The sequence below is a fragment of the Geotrypetes seraphini genome, chromosome 10 (genome assembly GCF_902459505.1).
Source record: "Geotrypetes seraphini chromosome 10, aGeoSer1.1, whole genome shotgun sequence".
NCBI lineage: Eukaryota > Metazoa > Chordata > Amphibia > Gymnophiona > Dermophiidae > Geotrypetes > Geotrypetes seraphini.
In genome coordinates, this window is record NC_047093.1 from 32,091,091 (window position 1) to 32,111,480 (window position 20,390).

General features: G+C 44.1%; 1 protein-coding gene across 2 annotated transcripts in view; it reads right to left on the reverse strand.

The window, feature by feature from the left end:
* Positions 1 to 20,390, reverse strand: part of UBE2O (ubiquitin conjugating enzyme E2 O) — a 145,893-nt gene that overhangs the window by 7,675 nt on the left and 117,828 nt on the right. For both annotated transcript variants that reach the window (XM_033961072.1, XM_033961073.1), the window contains 2 exons: positions 12,682 to 12,818; positions 5,853 to 6,056 (listed from right to left, as the gene is read on the reverse strand). In XM_033961072.1, the coding sequence (XP_033816963.1) occupies positions 5,853 to 6,056; positions 12,682 to 12,818 (341 nt within the window). The remainder of the gene's footprint in view (positions 1 to 5,852; positions 6,057 to 12,681; positions 12,819 to 20,390) is intronic.

Sequence of the window (20,390 nt, forward strand, 5' to 3'; positions counted from 1 at the left end):
AGGTTGCATCTACTTCCTTCTATAGGTCTCCCTCTATATTCGTGGTTTTGTGATTTGCAAATTTGGTTATTCACAAATTTCCAAACAAGCAGCCTCCCTCCCACCTCCACAGCTTACCTCTGAAACCCTAGTGGTGTAGTGAGGCAGAAATGATCTTCCTATACTTCTGCCCTGAACAGAGCCCCTATCAAAAATGGCTGCCACAAGTTCCCTTGCGACTGCTGCGAAAACTTGAGGCAGCCATTTTTAATAGGGGATCTGCATGGGGCAGGAGAATAGGTAAGCCGTGGAAGGGTCCGGGAGGGAGTCAGAGTGGTAGGCTTACAGTTATTCGTGATTTTTTTAATATTTGCAAGGGAGCTGTGCCCCTACCCCATGCAAATATGAAAGGAGAAATGTACTGTATGCCAACTACAGAAAATTTGGATGTTATTTCCAGAATCTGACATTACTCAACTACTCTATGCTTTCATCCTATCACATATGGACTAATGTAATGTGTTAGTTTGTCTGCAAAGAATTTACAAAATCATAACAATTAGTCTTTTGAAGAATCTTCATATCCAAGACCCTGTCTCCCCAGCACTAATCTCCACACACTGGTTGCCTATCGCCAAATGTTGTATCTTTAAGGGATTGGTGCTGCCTTTCAAAAATCTTCCACAATATGGTTCGTAGCTATATATCAAGTAAACTATCACTCTATGTTCCTAGTCGACCATTACAATCACAGGAAGAGAGACAGCTGTATATACCTCCAGGACGGTCCCTCCATTTGGAGAGTGCCCATAGGTGAATCTACTCCCATTTCCTGCCGAGACTCTGGTCTCTGCAAATGCCAACATGCATCAGATCTTCGGAAGGCTTATTGAATTTCAAGAAAGCAGTAAAAACCTACCTCTCTACATGAACTTGACTGCAAATGGGAACTTTGACTGTCAGATAACCAACGATGTCTACAACTCTGTAACTATGAATGCCATCCTATGTAAGAGCATCAGTTTGTAATACCTAGCTGCCTAATTATACTATGTACATGTATGTTTAATTTGTAACAACATGTTTGGAGCTCTTTTGGGAGGACAGGCAAAAAAAACCCAAACAAACCAAGAGAAAACCAAAACAAATAGGAACAACATGCTTTAAAATCCCCCGAGATAGAAAATGAAACGGGGAATCCCTGTCAGGCAATTAAGAAGAAATAAAGGAGTCTCAAACCTTCTGCTGACAATATATAAAGATTAAGATAAGTGCACTTTTGAGCTCTAGTTTGTTATTCATTTATATGAAGGAAGGTTGGGCTGCATTTGTGGTTTAGCACATGGGAAGCCTCTAATAAAACTTTTTTAAGATTGTTTTTGGGATTTTTGATTCTGAATTACTAGTCAAAAAACTCTACAAAAAATAAAACTAAACCTCTTGTTGAATGTGAAAAATAATTGACCAAAGCTTTCTCCACTAATTTTTATTTGAGCTTTCTATCATTATTTAAGAGTAATTTTTTTAAATTGACTTATTTAACTCTTTTTCCTTTGTGACACTGGATAATGGCTTTGTTTGCACGTCTGCATGTGCGTCTGCATGATTTTTACATGAAATCTGAACTAGATAGTTCCTTCAATTACTCATTTCTGGCTTTGTAAATCCCTATTGTTTTAACTATTTTACATTAGTGACGTGATACTCCTACATGTGCAACCTTATAACCTTTTTAGGCAACTGCCTAGGTACAGTCTGGTTTTGTATTTGGGGGAAAATCTTTATTTCTGATTATTCTGACTCCAGAATTTTTTTTTTAAGTCATGGGAAAGGAGGCAATGTTTTGTAATGGATTAGAAATTGGTTATAGGACAGAAAACAGAGGGTAGGGTTAAATAATCATTTTTCACCATGGATGGTAAATAGTGGAGTGCCGCAGGATTTTGTACTGGGATTGGTGCTATTTAACATACAGTGTCTATAAATGATCTGGAAATTGGAACAAGCGAGGTAATTAATTTCATCTGCCATTTGGATGTCCAGTCTTCCAATTTCCTAAGGTCTTCCTGTGATTTTTTTTTTATAGTCTGCATGTGTGTTGACAACTTTGAATAGTTGTGCAACATCTGCAAATTTAATGTGGACAAATGCAAAATGATGCACATCAGGAAGAATAATCCAAATCAGTTACCTAATGCTAATGTCCACCTTAGGAGTTGGCACCAGGGAAAAAATAATAATTGGTGTCATTGTAGACACTACGCTGAAATCTTCTGCTCAGCGTGTGGCAGTGACAGCACCCAAAACAGCAAACAGGATACTAGGAATTTACCAAGAATATTATAACACCTCTATTGCTCCATAGTGCCTTCAGTTCTGGTTGCCGTATGTTAAATGATATAGCAGAATTAGAAATTGTTTAAAGAGCAATCAAAACAATAAAGGGGATGGAACTCCTTTTGGAAGAGTCCTGGCTGAGGGGAGATATGATTGAGGTCTACAAAATTCTGAGTGGTGTAGAACAGGTAAAAATGAACCTATTTTTCATACTTTCAAAAAGTACAAAGACCAGGGGACATTCAATGAAATAACATGGAAATACTTTTCACTCACTGAATAGTTAAGTTCTGGAATTCATTGACAGAGGATGCGGTAAAAGAAGTTAGCATGTCTGGAAAGTACTACTAATAGGTGACTTAAATATTCTAGGATGTTGATTGGGGAATTTTTATTGTGGGGTCTTCTAGAAGTAGGTAGATCTTGGATTCTGTAAAGAGAAAACTAGTCCATCAGTGGCAATGGAACCCATGCAGGATATGGACATACTGGACTTAGTGTTTATGAATGGGAGAGTGTTTCTGATAGTGGATGACCATCAGATGGTGTGGTTTACTTAAGAATTATTTTTTGGTAAGAGCATGTTAGATTTCCGAAGTTAAGTACTTCTCAGCATGTGTTTTTTCTAGAAGAATTCTGGCTTGTAAGTCACTCCAGCGGTAATATACAAACACTTGTTAACTTATTTTATCAGGCTTTAGTTTCACTTATTTCAGTCCGGCTCTTCATTCTTCTACTTGCAATTGTAATATTTATTTTATTTGTGTCTAGATTGTCTGCATTGGACCAAACTGCTCCTGTTTGTTAGATTACATTTAGGTAAGTTTTCCATATGTGTCTTCAATGATGTATAGCTTTGCTATGTGTCTCTAATGGTGTATAGCTCACCATCTGCTTGCACACACCGGCAATTAAAGGCTCTTTGGATCATATTTTTCCTTTATTCCAGAACAGCATCAATTAGTTGAGACAATCACGCTACTGGCCATCTTGTTTATTTTTTGTTTTTTATATATTTTCAAACTAAGCTGTTTATCTTTACGGCACAATTTTTGAGTTCCACACACACATCACCTTGGGTCTATTTATTTTATTTTATTAAATTAAATTAGAGTATGTTTTACACTTAGTTTTGCTCTATTCTGGTTGGTATTTGAGAATGACACAGGGCAAAATTTGTCCCTGTCTCCGCCCCGTCCCCACGAACTCAGTCCCTGTCCCTGCAAACCATCTGATCCCATCCACACAAGCCTTGAATAGTTTTATACTGAACACAGCTACAATGCTATTTTATCCTAAAGCAAAACTACTTTATCCTAAAGCAAAAAAAAGAAATAGAAATTTTGTTTCTACCTTTGTCTGGTTTCTGCTTGCCTCATTTTCTCGTCATTCTCTTCCTTCCATCCACTGTCTGTCTTCTCTCTGCCTCTTCCTTAGGCATCTGCTCTATTTCTATGCCTCTACCAGAAACTGTCTGTCTCTCCCTTCAATTTCCCTCCATCTTCTTCCCTCCACTCCCATGGTCTGGCATCTGTCTTCTTCCTGTCCATCTCACTCCCTCCTTCAGGTGGTTTTTAGCATCTCTCTCCTCCTCTCCTCCCTTCAGATCCGGTATCTGTCTCCTCCCCCTCCCCCAATGCTCTGGTATCTCTCTCTCCTCTCCCTTCCTTTTCTGCTCTTCCTTCTCAATTTGTTTCTACCTCTTGTCTACTTACTTTAAAGGTCTCAATTTCCCTTTCATTGTGTCTACCTACAGCTTGCCACCACTTTCCCTCACCCCTTCCAGTATCTCAGTAAATCTATTCTCTTACCCCAATCCAGCATGTGCTCCTTATCACCTCGCTCTTTCCTCTCCACTTCCTTCCAGATTCTGTTCCCCTCTCTCTCCCCCCTCCCATCCAGCATCTGCGCCCCTTTATCTCCCCACTTCCTTCTAGCATCTGTTCCCTCTCTCCACTTTCAGCATCTGTTCCCCTCTCTCTTACTCTCCCCTTCCAACCAACATCTGCTCCCCCCCTCTCTCTCTTACTTCCCTTCAGCGCCAATCAACCTCTTCGCTTCGTTCGGCCACCTTCCTCCCTTCCCCTCACCTTCGCAGGCACTCTTCAAACTTTTTTCTTTCAGAGTGTCTGGACACGGCAACATTCTCAAAAGTCCCGCACGACTGCCCCAAAGTGTCTCCTCTGACGCAAACAGGAAGTACATCAGAGAAGCTTTGGGGCAGTCAAGCGCAGGACTTGCAAGAAAGATTTTCCACGTTCAGACACCTCAGAAAGAAGAAAAAATTCTGAAGAGAGCCTGCGAAGGTGAGGGGAAGGGAGGGAGGTGGCTAGACGAAGGGAAGAGATGCCTGCATAGGTGTTTTTTTTTTGCCGCTGATGGGAGTGAGTGCGCAATCGCAAGGAGGGCTGGGAAGGAAAGCAACGTGGCAGATATATTAGTGGGGGGACAAGGCCATTCACTGTTCCATGGGGCAGTGAATGGCCTTGTCCCTATACCTGCGGCGACCAGTTTTTTTCCCTCTGTGTTTCAGTAGGTTACCTGCGGTAAGCCGTGGCTAACAGTCACCGTGTCATTCTCTAGATTTTACAGCTAATATCGACAACAATCTGTTTTAAGTAAGTATTGCACTGGTGAGAGAGTTCATTCTGCGCTATATCCAGGTATGCCATTGTTTAGTTATCTTAATTTTACAGATAGCCTATCTTTTTTTTCTCATTTGCAATTTAAAGGGCAAACATTTTTGTAAGGAAAGTACATAAAAATTAAGCGAAAAATGCAGCCATTTTGGTTCTCAAAAGTAGTGGCTGAAAAGGTAAGGAAAGATGTTAGCCTTCATAAAACAAGAGATCAAAGACCGGCAACAATATCTGGAAAAGGTTAAGTGGATAAAATAGTTAGAAAAGCAAAGTTGCAAATAGAAGAAAAAAATTGAAAATTGTGATTGATTAGGGGGAAGGGGGGATTAATTCTGTAATGGACATTAATTAAATATTAAGTGTGCTATTTGAGTATAAAATGATGTATTTACTGTTACACTTATTGTAAGTTTTAAAAAAGAATAAAGAATTGGGGAAAAAAAGGTGGAGGGGAGAACATTTTTTTCTAGATATGCTAGTGATAGGAAGATGTGCAAAAGTGGCATTGTGAGACATGAGGGGAATAATATGTAGAAGCTAAGAATAAGGTGGGTGCTCAGCATCCACTACTACTCACAGAGCTGGCTCCAATGGCCAGTACCACTATATCCTACCCCATACTCTGATCCAAAGTGAGAAATTAACGCAGAGAAGGAGTTGATCATTAATGCAGCACCAATTCTTATGTTGCTTTGAACCCCCACTTCAGTGTACCATTCCCTTTTATAAAACATGACTCACCTGCATGTAAGGATGCAACAATACATTTACAAAATAAAAATACTGACTTATGAAATCAGAGGCCATGTACCAAATCAGCACAGCAAGATGCAGGAGTGAAAGGACCAGGACATTATGAACAGTATGTATTACAGGAACTGCAATCAGCATACATACCTTTCCTATCCAAGTTCCCAGCAGACTGACGCACACTTTTCCGTTCTCATACAGATTGGGATTGAGCCTCCCACTGCATTGGGAGAGGTAGCGGAAGAGAGGGGGAACGGACGGGTAAATGTTGGGGAGCTGGATATCAAACAAAAAGAGTCCATCCTCATAAGGGGTGCGAGCAGATCCTTTAATGAGTGCAGAGAAGAGATCCTGGAAAAACAGACAAAAATACAACACAGAGGTACTATAAGCATCTGCATTAGGCTTTAATCTGAATTAAAGTTATCACAATCACACCAGAGCATTAGAACAGACTGCTTCTTCTCATAATCCCGCTCACTTACCCCTGCACCTTTCCCTTAATGAGCTTTTTACCTCTGAGAACACAGAGATTGGCCATTTTTTAACCTACAATTAAGTGAAGTAAAATCACCAGTGCTAGAAAAGGAGAAATTAGGTTCTTATCTGCTAATTTACTTTCTTTTAGCCTCTCCAGACCAGCATAGGTTAATCTTACAAGTGGGTTGTATCTCATCATGTACAGCAGGTGGAGACAAACAAAACTCTGGAATAGTACATAATAGGTACCTTTCCCTATTCCTATCAGTCTGCCAAATAGCCAAGCAGAACAAAGAACTTGAAACAGAAATAAGCAAGACGCCGAACAGGAACAACACTAATATACCTGAATGCTGTTGGAAAATGCAAAGGAGAGATCCTGGCAAGAAAATGTCCCAACAGCTCGCCAGCTGAGCCACAGCTGCTGTTCTTCAATTCTCTCTGGCCCTAGAAAAATACTAGAACCGCAGAAAAAAAATCCAAAATCTTCACGCGCAACACCCACAAGAACAACATGACAATAGATAGGGTGGGGTCCTATGTTGGTCTGGAGAGGCTAAAAGAAAGTAAATTAGCAGGTAAGAACCTAATTTCTCCTTCTTTAGCAACTCTCCAGACTGGCATAGGTTAATCTTACAAGCAGGACATATCAAAGCAGTCCCCATCATGGGTGGGACCCCTGAAGGGCTTACACCAGAACATGTAATGTAATTTATTTCTTATATACCGCTACATCCGTTAGGTTCTAAGCGGTTTGAAGAAAATATACATTAAGATTATAAATGAGAAGTAAGAAGGTACTTAAAAAATTCCCTTACTGTCCCGAAGGCTCACAATCTAACTAAAGTACCTGGAAATTAATAAAGAAGAGAAAATAAAGATGGTTTAAAAAAGAAAAATTCTATGTGAATTTATAGGATGGAAATTAAACTGACAGTAAAGAACTGTATGAAAAATACATATGGAATGCAGTTAGAGAGGGTAGGTTACAATCTATTTATGGTATTTGTTTAATTGGAAGGTGTTAAGGTGGGTAATTTGGGGGAAGGTTATCTGAAGGTAGGTGAATCTTCTGGAGGTAAAAGAGGAGGGGTTAAGATATTTGGATGAATTTTTTGAAAAGCAGGGTTTTGATTTCTTTTCTGAATGTTTTGAAGTTGTCTGATATTGTCATAAGATTGGAGATGGAATGGTTGATTTTTGCTGCTTGTGCTGCTAGAAGGTTGTCAAACATTTTCTTGCGTTGTGTGCCTTTGAGTGGGGGGAAGGCGAAAGGGTTCGAGGTTCTTCTGTGTCTTGAGGTGGAGATTTGGTTTAAGCGGTTATTTAGATAGGAGGGGGAAGAGCCGTGTAATGCTTTGAATATCAGGCAGTAGAATTTGAATTGGATTCGTGCTTGTATGGGTAGCCAGTGAGAGTCTAAGAAGGCAGTTGTTATGTGATCATATTTTTTGAGTGAGTAGATCAATCTGAGGGCGGTGTTTTGTATGGTCTGGAGTTGTTTTATCATAGTGGCTGGACAAGGAAGATATAGGGAGTTGCAATAATCCAGAAGACCTAAGACTAGGGATTGGACGATTAGTCTAAATTGTGCTTGGTCAAAGAATTTTCTGATTTTACGGAGATTTCTCATGGTTAGAAAAGCTTTCTGGGTTGTTTTGTTGATCTGGGGCTGCATTGTGCAACATCTGTCTATCGTAACTCCTAGGAGTTTTAGTTCGGGTTGTATTGGGTATTTGGTATTTTTGATTTTCAGTTCAGTGATGGTAGGAGTTTGGGCTTTTTCGAGCAAAAGGAATTTTGTTTTTTCAGAATTTAGTTTTAGTTTGTGATCCATCATCCATTTTTCTACTGTGTCTAAGGTTGTTTCTAGCTTTGTTGTGGTGGTGGTCACATGCTCACCAAACACCGCTTCCCGCTTGAACATCCACACAGTAGTGTCTGACAAAGGAATGCAAGGAAAACCAAAACAGTAGCCTTACAAATATCCACTGGAGGCACTAGTGAAGACTCAGCCCAAGAAGCCGCCTGACCCCAAGTGGAATGAGCCTTGAGAAATACCAGAACAGGCTTCTTCTGAAGAAGGTATGCGGAAGCAATAGATCCAACGTGCAATGGTAGCCTTGGAAGTGCCATCCCCCTTACGAGAACCTGCAAGAAGGACGAAGAGATTTCCTGAACTCCTGGGTCCTCTGCACATAAGAGCGAAGAACCTGACAAACATCTAGCTTGCGCAATTGTTTCTGCTTTGAAGATCCCTCTCGACTACCCAACACCAGGAGGACCACTGCCTGATTGACACGAAAATGAGAAACCACCTTTGGCAGAAAGGAAGAACAGGCCGCAAAAACGACCCTCTCCCTAGAAAACTCCAGGAAGGGAGACCTACAAGAAAGAGCCTGCAGCTTCGAAAAACGTCTAGCAGAAGTAATAGCCACCAAGAAGACCGCCTTAAGAATAAGATCCTTCAATGAGCAGGCACCCAAAGGCTCAAAGGGGGGGGGGGAGGGCGCCAGCCTGGACAGGACCAGATTCAAATCCCAAGAGGAAACAGATGGTTGCATGGGAGACGAGCAATTTGGCCGCCCGCAAGAAGCGAACGACATCAGGTATGGCAATCAGATGCTGACCCCATAACAAACTACGAAAGGCTGACAAGGCCGCCAGCTGAACCCGGAGAGAAGACCAAGTCAGGCCCCTGTCCAGGCCATCCTGCAAAAACTCCAAGATGTGAGGTAGGGAAGCGCAAAAAGAGACCACACCACGCGCCCCACATCAGTCCTCAAAGATACACCAAACCCGCACATAAGCCTGAGATGTGTAAAGTCTCTAGGATCCCAAGAGAGTGGAGATGACTTTATCTGGATACCCCTTCTTACCTAGGTGTTCCCTTTCAAGAGTCAAGCTGTAAGACAAAAGGGATCCGGATCGAAAATGGGAATGGGGCCCTGAGTTAGAAGATCGGGTGAAAGAGGCAGAGGATCCGACACCAGATGCCGCACCAGATCCACATACCACGGCTGTCTGGGCCAATCCAGAGCCACAAGAACCACCAGGCCCGGATGACGAACAATGCAGAGTAGAACTATGCCCACTAATGGCCAAGGAGGGAACACATACAACAGCCCCTCCGTTGGCCATTGAATCAGAGCATCCAGGCCCTCAGCTTGACCGTCTCTGCGACGACTGAAGAAGTGGGGTGTTTTGGCGTTGACACTCATAGCCCTCACATTCATGAGGAGTTGACCCCAAAGACTGCACTATCAACTGAAAGGCCACATGGCTTAGACATCACTCTCCGGGATCTAGCATGTGGACTGAGGAAGTCTGCTTGAACATTCTCCACTCCGGCTATGTGGGAGGCCGAGATGTCCTGAAGATGAGAGACTGCCCATACCATGAGAAGAGCTGCCTCCTGTGCCACTTGAGTGCTCTTGGTGCCCCCCCCCCCGACGATTGACATAGGCCACCGCCATGGCAATGTCCAACAGAACCCAGACTGACTTGTCCGTCAAGAAGGAGCGGAAGGCTAACAGCGCCAAATGGACAGCTCTGGTCTCCAGAACATTGATTGACTAGGAGGCCTCCTCCGTGGATCAGATGTCCTGAGATGAGTGATCGAGACACTGAGCTCCCCAACTGAGGCGACTGGCATCCGTGAGAAGCACCGTCCACTGTGGCTGATCCAGACTCGTCCCTTGAACAAGAAGGGAGGTCTGGAGCCACCAACAAAGACTGCTGTGTGCCAAGCCCCTCAGAGGAACAGGGAGATCCAGACTGTGCCTCTGGGGCAACCACCTTCAAAGCAGAGTATACTGGAGAGGACACATTTGGGCCCGAGCCCATCTCACCTTGTTAAGGGAAGCTGCTATCGACCCCAAGTCTTGGAGGAAATCCTGCGCCCAAGGACACCGGGACACTATAACCAGGTGAATCTGAGATTGCAATTTGCTTACCCGGGCCTCGGTGAGGAAGACCTTCCCCAAGGTACTCCAGGCGCTGAGATGGAGCCAACCGACTCTTAGAAAGGTTGACCACCCATTCCAACAACTGCAGAAGCTCCACCATCTGAGCCGTGACCCAGGTGCTCTCCCGAGACAACTTCGTCCAAATCAACCAGTCGTCCAGGTAGGGATGCACCAGAATCCCTGTATGCAAGGCCGCCGTGACGACCACCATAACCTTGGTGAACATCTGTGGAGCCGTGGCCAGACCAAAAAGAAGCACACAGAACTGATAGTGCTGACCTAAGATCGCAAAGTGAAGGAAGTGCTGATGGGAGGCCCAAATTGGAACATGCAAGTAGGCCTCTGTCAGAATGCGAGAAGTCAGATACTCCCCCGGCTGAACCACCAGAATGACAGACTGCAGTGTCTCCATGTGAAAAAATGGAATTTTGAGAGCTCTGTTGACACCTTTTAAATCTAAGATGGACTGAAAGGTCCCCACCTTCTTGGGCACAACAAAGTAAATTGAGTACCTGCCGGTGCCACACTCCTGAGGGGGTACTGGAACAACCGCTTTTGAGATCTAGCAAGCGTTGAAGGATCTGGCAAAAGGCCTGCGTATTCCATGCCACCTGACACGGAGAAGCTAGAAAATGATCTGGCACGGAGCAGGCAAACTCCAGAGCATATTCGTCCTGCACCACCTCCAGGACTCACTGATTGGACGTGATCTTGGCCCATTTTGGAAAAAAACTTGTGCAGCCGGGCACCCACCGGAACCAGAGGGGGCGCCGGCAAGGAGTCATTGGGCAGGATGGGCAGCGGGTGAACCAGCGGAGGGATTCTCAGCCCCCAACAGGTCCCCCAAAAGAACTGCATGTGCTAATAAAAACGACCCCGGGGAAACCCTGAAGCCTGGAAGAGCAGCTCCACGTCAAGTGCGGCATCTGCAGAACTCCCACAGATGCTCCCGGGCAGTGCCACCCTGAACAGCCAGGCGGGCATAGTCCTCAGGCAGGCAGGGCATTTTAGAGTCTGTCAGAGTCTGAACCAACTTATCCAAATCCTCTCCAAATAAAAAAAGACCCCCAAAAGGTAAATTTAGTGAGTTTAGTTTTGGATGCTGCATCCGCCGACCAAGTGCGAAGCCACAAGGTTCGACGCATGGCTACTCCAAAAGCCATAGACTTGGCAGACGTCCGCACCAAGTCATAAAGAGCAACCGAGAGGAACGAGACAGCCATCTCAATCTTTGTCACCTCCTTATCCACCAAGGACCAGTCATCAGACTCACAATCTAAAACACACTCGGATCACTGAAAAACACCGCTTGCACAGGCTGGCCACGAGTGCCTCGCGTCTGGAACGCAATGAGCACTTTTTCAATGTCAGGTATGAAGGTTCTGAATGGAGAGGAATAAGGAAAGCATTCCATAGTGCTGGGGCTCTGCAAAAAAAAAAAAAAAAAAAAAAGCTGCTTGGCAAGCAGAGTCAAGTTGGAAATTGAAAAGCGAGATTTATAGGCTAAGAACAGGGCTCCTGTCAGAATGTATGGTGTAATCAACCAGGAGATGTTAAGATGCAGCAGCAAGAGACTTATGGGTAAAGATTAATATCTTGAATTGAATTCTATGTATAACATGAAACCACTGTGAGCATTAAGAGTGGAGTGACCCAGTTATATCTCTAAAATCATAGGTAGCTTTCCAAACACATTATAATGAAAACAAAACAGGATATATAGAAATGAAATATACAGTATTATTGTGATCAATTTGTGGCCAAACACCCAAGCTATAAAAAAAAAAAAATATATATATATATATATATTTATAATAAAATGCATTATATTTCACACATGAGCGCTTTCAGGCTTTTTTTTTGGCCAAACTGATCGCTTGAACTATACAGCTGATGAAAACAAGTTTTTCCTTTTAGCACTTCTAGAAGTGGTCCGCACAGTGGAACTGGAGGGAGGGAAGGAATAAATAAAGATATATATCTATCTATCTATCTTTATTTATTCCTTCCCTCCCTCCAGTTCCACTGTGGGGACCACTTCTAGAAGTGCTAAAAGGAAAAACTTGTTCATATATAAAAAGACTTCACTTGGTATTGTGCTTTGTTTTATGCTTTCCTGAAATATTTACTAAATTAAGTGCTAACTGTTGCAAGCTGATCACTCTGAACTTTATATAGAAAACTAAACAGAGAATAACCCCATTTTCTCTAAGAAATGTGTTCTGAAGATTTGAAATCTACCATTTTATATGTATTCTACTGCCAGGGAATTGTGGTTAAGTAGCAATAAACAATGTTACAAACTAAATTGGGGGGGGGGGAGAAATGTGCTCAAGATATCTAAGATATGTAAGAGTTAGCACAGGATATTCTGGATCAGACCTCAAGAACTCCCAAACCAGGAAAGTTCTCAGAATATCTAGAGTTCTAAACCAGGGTTCTCTGTGTATTTTGCTCTACCCTGAAAACACAATCTATTGGAGTACTTCATGCTATACAATGCAGCCTGCTATGCCAAGGGAGGTTACCATTCTGTCTTCAAATGTTTTGACCATGATGCCATCAGGTAGAGAAGTGGCCAGCAATGCCATTTCTTTCCGGACAGTGCTGAAGAACTTCTTGGCCTCTGGAGGCTGAAATTCCATCTTCTTAAAGGCATGGTTCTCTAGAAAGTCACAAGAAGAGAGGTTCAGAACTAAATAGGACAAGCATATGAAAGACTATGCGAACCAATAGCAAATTCCTCCCATTCCTGATAAAGGAAAGTCATCTTATGATATAGTTGCTAGAGAAAGCACAATTACTTACCGTAACAGTTGTTATCCAGGGACAGCAGGCAGATATTCTCACACATGGGTGACGTCACCGACGGAGCCCCGCAGCAGACAGCCTCGAAAGCAAACTTGCTTGAAGATCTTTGAGCTTTCGAGTGCTGCACCGCTCATGTGCGCGTGCCTTCCCACCCGAACTAGGGGGCGCGTCTCCTGTGAGGATCCTCAGTTCAGATACCTAGCTAAGAAGCCAACCAGGGGAGGTGGGAGGGTTGTGAGAATATCTGCCTGATGTCCCTGGATAACAGCTGTTACGGTAAGTAACTGTGCTTTATCCCAGGACAAGCAGGCAGCATATTCTCACACATGAGTGACCTCCAAGCTGAGTAAAAAGGGATGAAGGGAGAGTTGGCAGATTAAGAAAAAAGATTTTGCAAAACAGATTGGCCAAAATGGCCATCCCTCCTGGATAAAGTATCCAAACAGTAATGAGAGGTGAATGTATGAACTGAGGACCAAGTGGCAGCCTTACAGATTTCCTCAATAGGAGTTGATCTGAGGAAAGCTACAGACGCCGCCATGGCTCGAACTTTGTGGCCCGTGACCCGACTCTGCAGAGGAAGACTAGCCTGAGTATAGCAAAAAGAGATGCAAGCAGCCATCCAGTTGGAGATGGTTCGCTTTGAGACAGGACGTCCCAATCTATTTGGATCAAAGGAGATGAAAAGTTGAGGAGATGTCCTGTGCGGTTGCGTGCACTGAAGGTAGAAAGCCAAGGCACGTTTGCAGTCCAAAGTATGAAGTGCCACTTCTCCAGGATGAGAATGAGGTTTTGGAAAAAACACTGGCAGAAAAATAGATTGATTGATGTGAAATTCTGAAACCACTTTAGGTAAGAATTTAGGGTGAGTACGGAGAACCACTTTGCCATGATGAAAAACTGTGAAAGGCGAGTCCGCAACCAAAGCCTGTAACTCACTGACCTTATGAGCAGATGTGAGAGCAATCAGGCACTGTTTTCCAAGTGAGATACTTGAAATGAGCTTGATCAATTGGTTCAAATGGAGGTTTCATCAGTTGAGCCAAAACAACATTGAGATCCCAGACCACTGGAGGCAGTTTAAGATGAACATTAAAAAGTCCTTTCATAAAGTGGGAGACCATAGGATGTGCAGAGAGAGGTTCCCCATCAAGAGGTTGATGAAAGGCAGCAGTAGCACTGAGATGGACTCGAACAGATGTAGATTGAAGTCCAGAGTGTGACAAATGAAGCAAATATTCCAAAACAGAAGCCAAAGAGGAAGACAGTGGCTGCAGTTGATGAGTGGAACACCAAGCAGAAAATCTAGTCCATTTTTGATTGTAACACTGACGAGTGGACGGTTTCCTGGAAGCAAGTAAAATATCTTGAACAGACTGAGAAAAAGGAGAAGAGTCTGTCAGGTAGAAAGGTACCAAGCTGTTAAGCGTAGAGACTGCAGATTGAGATGAAATAAGGAACCTTGACTCTGAGTGAGCAGAGAAGGAAAAATTGGAAGAAGCAGAGGCTCCCTGGTGCTGAGTTGAAGTAGAAGGAGTACCACGGTTGTCTGGGCCACCAAGGAGCTATCAGAATCATGGTGGCGTGTTCTGACTTTAGTTTGACTAGCGTCCTGAGAATCAGAGGAAATGGAGGAAAGGCATAAAGGAACTGAGCCCTTCAGTCCAGGAGAAACGCATCCGCTTTGAGACGTTGAGGTGTAAATGCGGGAACAAAACTGAGGCAATTTGAAGTTGAGGGGGGGACGCAAAAAGATCTATCTGGGGGGTCCCCCAGCGGGCAAATACTTGATGAAATGTAGGAGAATTGAGTGTCCATTCGTGAGGCTGTAGAAGTCCGCCAAACAGTTGTGTTGGCCCTGAATGTAGACAGCTCTGAGGAAGATGTTGTGATGATTTGCCCAATGCCACAGCTTCAGAGCTTCCTGACAGAGGGAGTGAGATCCCGTACATCCCTGTTTGTTGACATAATACATGGCCACTTGGTTGTCTGTCCGAACAAGAACCACCATGTCGTGAAGGAGATGCTGAAAAGCTTTGAGAGCATTGAAAATCACTCTGAGTTCCAACAGATTGATGTGACACTGACGGTCTGTTAAAGTCCATAGTCCTTGAGTACGGAGACCGTCGACATGGGCTCCCCATGTATAGGCGGACAAATCGGTTGTGAGAACTTTCTGATGAGGGAGATTGTGGAACAGCAAACCTCTGGAAAGATTGGAAGAGAGCATCCACCAATGGAGAGACTTCTGCAACAAAGGAGTTATTATAATTTGTTGAGATGACAGGTCTGTGGCTTGTTGCCATTAAGATGCCAGGGTCCACTGAGGAATGCGAAGGTGAAGTCTGGCAAAAGGAGTCACATGAACTGTAGAAGCCATGTGACCGAGTAGAACCATCATTTGTCGTGCAGAAATGGATGAAAGACAAGAGACCTGATGACAAAGTCGAATGAGGATATCTTGACATGGTTGTGGAAGATATGCTCTCAGGTGCACAGTATTCAAAGTTGCCCTGATGAACTGGAGAGATTGAGATAGAGTTAACTGAGACTTGGGAAAGTTGATTTGGAACCCCAGACTTTGTAGGAATATAATAGTCTGTTGGGTTGCTGAAATAACCCCTGAAAGAGAGGGGGCTTTGATTAGCCAGTCATCCAGGTATGGAAAAACTTGAAGACCCTGGGTACGAAGAGAAGCAGCTACTACCACCAGACATTTCGTGAACACTCTGGGGGATGAGGCCAAGCCGAAAGGAAGAACTCTGTACTGCAGATGAAGATCCCCCACTTTGAATCTGAGGTACTTGCGAAAGGCTGGATGAATGGGGATATGAGTATAAGCCTCCTTGAGATCCAGCGAGCACATCCAATCTCCCTGATCCATCAGGGAATACAAGGTCGGCAAAGAGAGCATCCGGAACTTCTCTTTGACTAGGAATTTGGTGAGAGCTCTGACATCCAGAATAGGTCGCAAATCCCCCATCTTCTTTGGAACCAGAAAGTAGCGGGAATAGAACCCCAAGTTCCGTTGGGACAGAGGAATCTCCTCGACAGCTTGAAGGCGAAGAAGAGCCTGGGCTTCGTGAAGAAGAAGGGGAAGTTGCAACAGATTGGAAGGACACTCTCTTGGAGGGTGATCTGGAGGTACCTGAAGCAAGCGAAGAGAGTATCCCTCTCGCAGGATGGTGAGAACCCAGAGATCTGAGATGATGAGCTCCCACTGGTGATAAAAAGTGGACAGGCGACCCCTTATGGGAAGAGGAGAATTCTGAAATAGGGAGATTGGAATGCTCAAGCTGAGAACGTCAAAAAGACTGAGCTGGTTTGGTAGCAGCAGGAGTTTGTGACTTCTGTTGATGTTGCTGCTGCTGAGGATGGCGAGGTGGAGGTCTGGAAAAAGCAGGAGTCGTTTTCTGAGGGTAACGACGTGGAGTCTGTTTATACGCCCTAGCTGGTGTAGTCTTAAGTTTAGGGCGAATGAGAGAAGCAAAAGAGCGTTCATGGTCTGAGAGACGCTTAGTGGCCGCTTCAATAGTCATCAAATAACTCATTCCCCTGACAAGGTAGGTTTGCCAAACGATCCTGGAGATTGGGATCCATGTCAACAATACGTAGCCATGCTAGCCTACGCATGGCTACAGCAAAAGCAGAGACTCGGGAAGACAATTTGAAAGCATCATATGAGGCTTGCAGCATGAAAAGTCTCAACTGAGAGAGTCTTGAGGATTTGCTTGAACTCAGAAAGACGTGTCTTGGAAACATCAGGATAAAAAGAAGGCAACAATTTGAGGAAATGGTTGAAATAATTGGTGAAAATGTAATTATAGTTAAGAATTTGATTTGCCATCATAGAGTTCTGGTATAAACGGCGACCAAACTTGTCCATAGTACGAGCCTCCCTGTCTGGAGGGACTGCAGCATAGATCTTGGAAGAATGGGCTTTCTTCAAAGATGATTCCACCACCAAGGATTGATGAGAGAGTTGGGATTTCTCAAACCCCTTACAGGGAATAATACAATACCGGGATTCCAGCTTAGATGGAAAAGCAGTGTTGGAATAAGGAGTTTCCATATTACGAATAAAAGTCTGTTTAAGTACTGGAGTCATAGGCAATCTCAAAGACTCTTTAGGTGGATGAGAAAGTTCCATATCTGCCAAATATTCAGGAGTATATTTGGAGGTCAAGTTTGAGAGCTTGTCCCATGTTAAACACAAACTTGGCAAAGGAAGTGGACTTGGAATCAGAGGCTTCATCTGGGGAAGGACTACGAGATTTTGGAGCCACCGAGTAGGAAGGGGAAGCCTCCTTAGAGTATTGAGAGACTGGTTCAGACTCAAGATGCATGGTAACAGAAGAATCTGCACTGTGAGGTGGAGTCATAGAATATCTACGCTTCTGACTCCGCAATGGAGATGCACCCGGAGTGCAAGGCACAGAATGAGTCGAAGCAGGAGGAGAAGAGTCTCGGCGAGATGGCTTCGAAGGAGGAGTCCTTGACCTGGATGGACTTCGGGTCGAGGCCGAGTGCTGTCGAGACCTGTGCTTCGAGGTGGAAGAGCGAAGCAGAGAAGAGTGCACTGCAGAGGACTCACGACGAAGCTTGGAAGCAAGATGCCTCGAATGCTTAGAGCGATGCTTTGAACGAGGCAACTCAGGTGAAGAATCACTGGAGGACAACCGCTTCGATGCACGAGACCTGCCATGAGACACGAGGACTGGAGGATCTGGTTGGGTCACAGGCTGGTCTATCCGAGGCAGAGTCGAGGACGGGACCAGTTGAGCCACGATGGAGGATATCTTGAGTGGTCAAAATGGACTTGAGCATGTCCTCGAGCATCGGCACCGAGACAGAAGGATCTGATCTCATAGGTGCAGCAGTGCGCTCTAAAGAGGGTGACCTCGAAGCTGAGTATTCCCTTATCTTGGAGGCACGTTTAGAAGGAGGGCGCAAGGAGGACTCCGGTGGCTTCTTAGGTATGGCACCTGAAAGAGACACAGGAGACTTACCCATCAAGGACGTCTTCACAGTGGGCACCGTCGAGAACTTCAAGGGCGTCGAAGCCGGTGCAGGAGTGGAAGTCGAGGTCGAGGCCGAAGCTCCAGCCGAAGCCAAGGTCGAGGCCTTCGAGACCGGAACTCCCATCGTCGACGGAGTCGAGGCCTTCGAGGCCGAGGTCGAGGCCTTGTCCGAAGGTTGCTCCATATCATCAAAAAGTTGTTGAAATTGGGCACACCTACGACGGAAAACTCTAGGTGTAAAGGTGAAACAACGGTGACAATTTTCTGGTGAATGAACCGAACCCAAACACTTCAAACAATGACAGTGATGATCGGTGACAGAAATCACCCGATTACACTGACGACAGCGTTTGAACCCGGTAAGAGGCCGGGACATAGAAAAAATAAAATCCATGTCGAACGATGTGAGCGGTTGGGCCTAGGCCCAAGGCTCACCGACCGGACGAAAGGAGACGGAAAGGAAAATAAACTAATTTTTTTTTTTTTTAAAGAAAGAAATAAAAGAACACACACAGCGACCAAACTTTAAAAGAAAAGAAACAGCCGCAATGACTAGAAGGCAAGTGCTGCAAAGCTGAAGAAAAAATGACTTCTTGGCTCTGCGGAAAATAACAAACTGAGGATCCTCACAGGAGACACGCCCCCTAGTTCGGGTGGGAAGGCACGCGCGAATGCGCGGTGCAGCACTCAAAAGCTCAAAGATCTTCAAGCAAGTTTGCTTTCGAGGCTGTCCGCTGCGGGGCTCCTTCGGTGACGTCACCCATGAGTGAGAATATGCTGCCTGCTTGTCCTGGGATAATCTAGAATTACGGTTTTCCACTTGAGCATATGCAATCCTTCTTAAAAAGAACCAAGCTAAACTGTTAATTGTCCCAGCCCAAAAACTACCTCTCCACATTCGACACATCTCTCTCTATATATATACCCCTGCAACTTCCCTAGCTCTCAGAATTTTAACAGCTGCAGAGGACACAACTCCTAAAACTACCTCCTGCAAACTGACCTACTTAAAAATATCACCTTCATACCCAACTCTACTTGCAACAATCACAAACTTCCCCAACCCCAAAACTAAACCACATACCTAAACCACCCTCTTCTCCAGAAACTTTACATAACACAAACGCCACTGACACCCCTGTGCAGACACAAGACAGATACACACACTCCACAGACACATTTGCAGGGAAATTTAATAATTTTTCCATCCCTTCATTTTCTTTGTTATTCATTCAGTTGTGAAAAGAATCAAGAGTTTTCTTATTGGCTGCTATGTTAATTGCTAAATAACATCTGATGTCTTAGGCAGGGCCAGATTAAGCCATCCACAAACTTTATACATATGTGTCCAGCTTACTTAGGAGAATCCTGCCAGGTGTGCTCAGGACTCCTGGGAAAAAAAAAAAAAGCTGGATAGTTGGCAACCATGTTACATTTATGTCCAGAATATAGAATGATAGTTTTTAAATTCCTAAAAAATGTCCACAAGTATTACCTATCTGCTGCTTTCCATTTCTCCCTCTCCCCTTTTAAGTGAACCTAATCTAGTCTTCAGTTTATATATCGGGTCATCTCCCAGCGGAGCTCGACTCGGTTCACATGTAATTAAGACTAGAGTACATGAGAGAAGTAAAAGCTGTTATCATTTTGTTGATACTGTAGTTAAACCTGCCTCGCCTGCTTCCTTTATAACTAGTAACAGGCTGTGGGAAGGCAGTGGGGGTGGAGCACTGGAAGGCAGCTCTAGGCACAATAAGGGATGTGAAAGATAAAGGACCCTCTCCAAAAATACCACAGTACACTCCTGTGGGAGCAGCAGCATACATACACAGATTAAAGAATTGCACCTTTCAAATAGGCACATAGAAAATCACACACACAATACATACAAGCTCCCTACATCCTCATGAACACAAACATACATCCTCCAACCTCTCTTCCTTACATACAAGCATTTAAATGCAGAAGGGTTGAAATTCCATGAGCTATGCTCCACAAGGTTTCCTCACTTGTTATTTTAAAGACAGGAAGGACAACAGCGGAGCCCCATAATTGGATTCCCCCCCAACCATTTCCTAAAGGGGCAAGTTTGTGGGATTCCTCTCAGACCCAACCAAGTTCTAAAAATGTAATAATGCAGCAACTTTAAATTTCACTATGTGCTTTGCTGACTCATTTTCAATTTGGAGATATGATACCAGCACAAAAATCTGATTTTATCTGCAGAACACATTCCTGCTAACATACAAATGCTTTGCATTTTGGAGTTCACACCTAGATTCTATCATATAAACCTCTCAGTCACAGTCATTTAAGATTACACTGGATTGTCCCAGCCCAGGTCACCTTCATTGCATACAGGATACTTTCCCGCTGAAAGTTATTTAGAATAGAAAGCTTGCTTC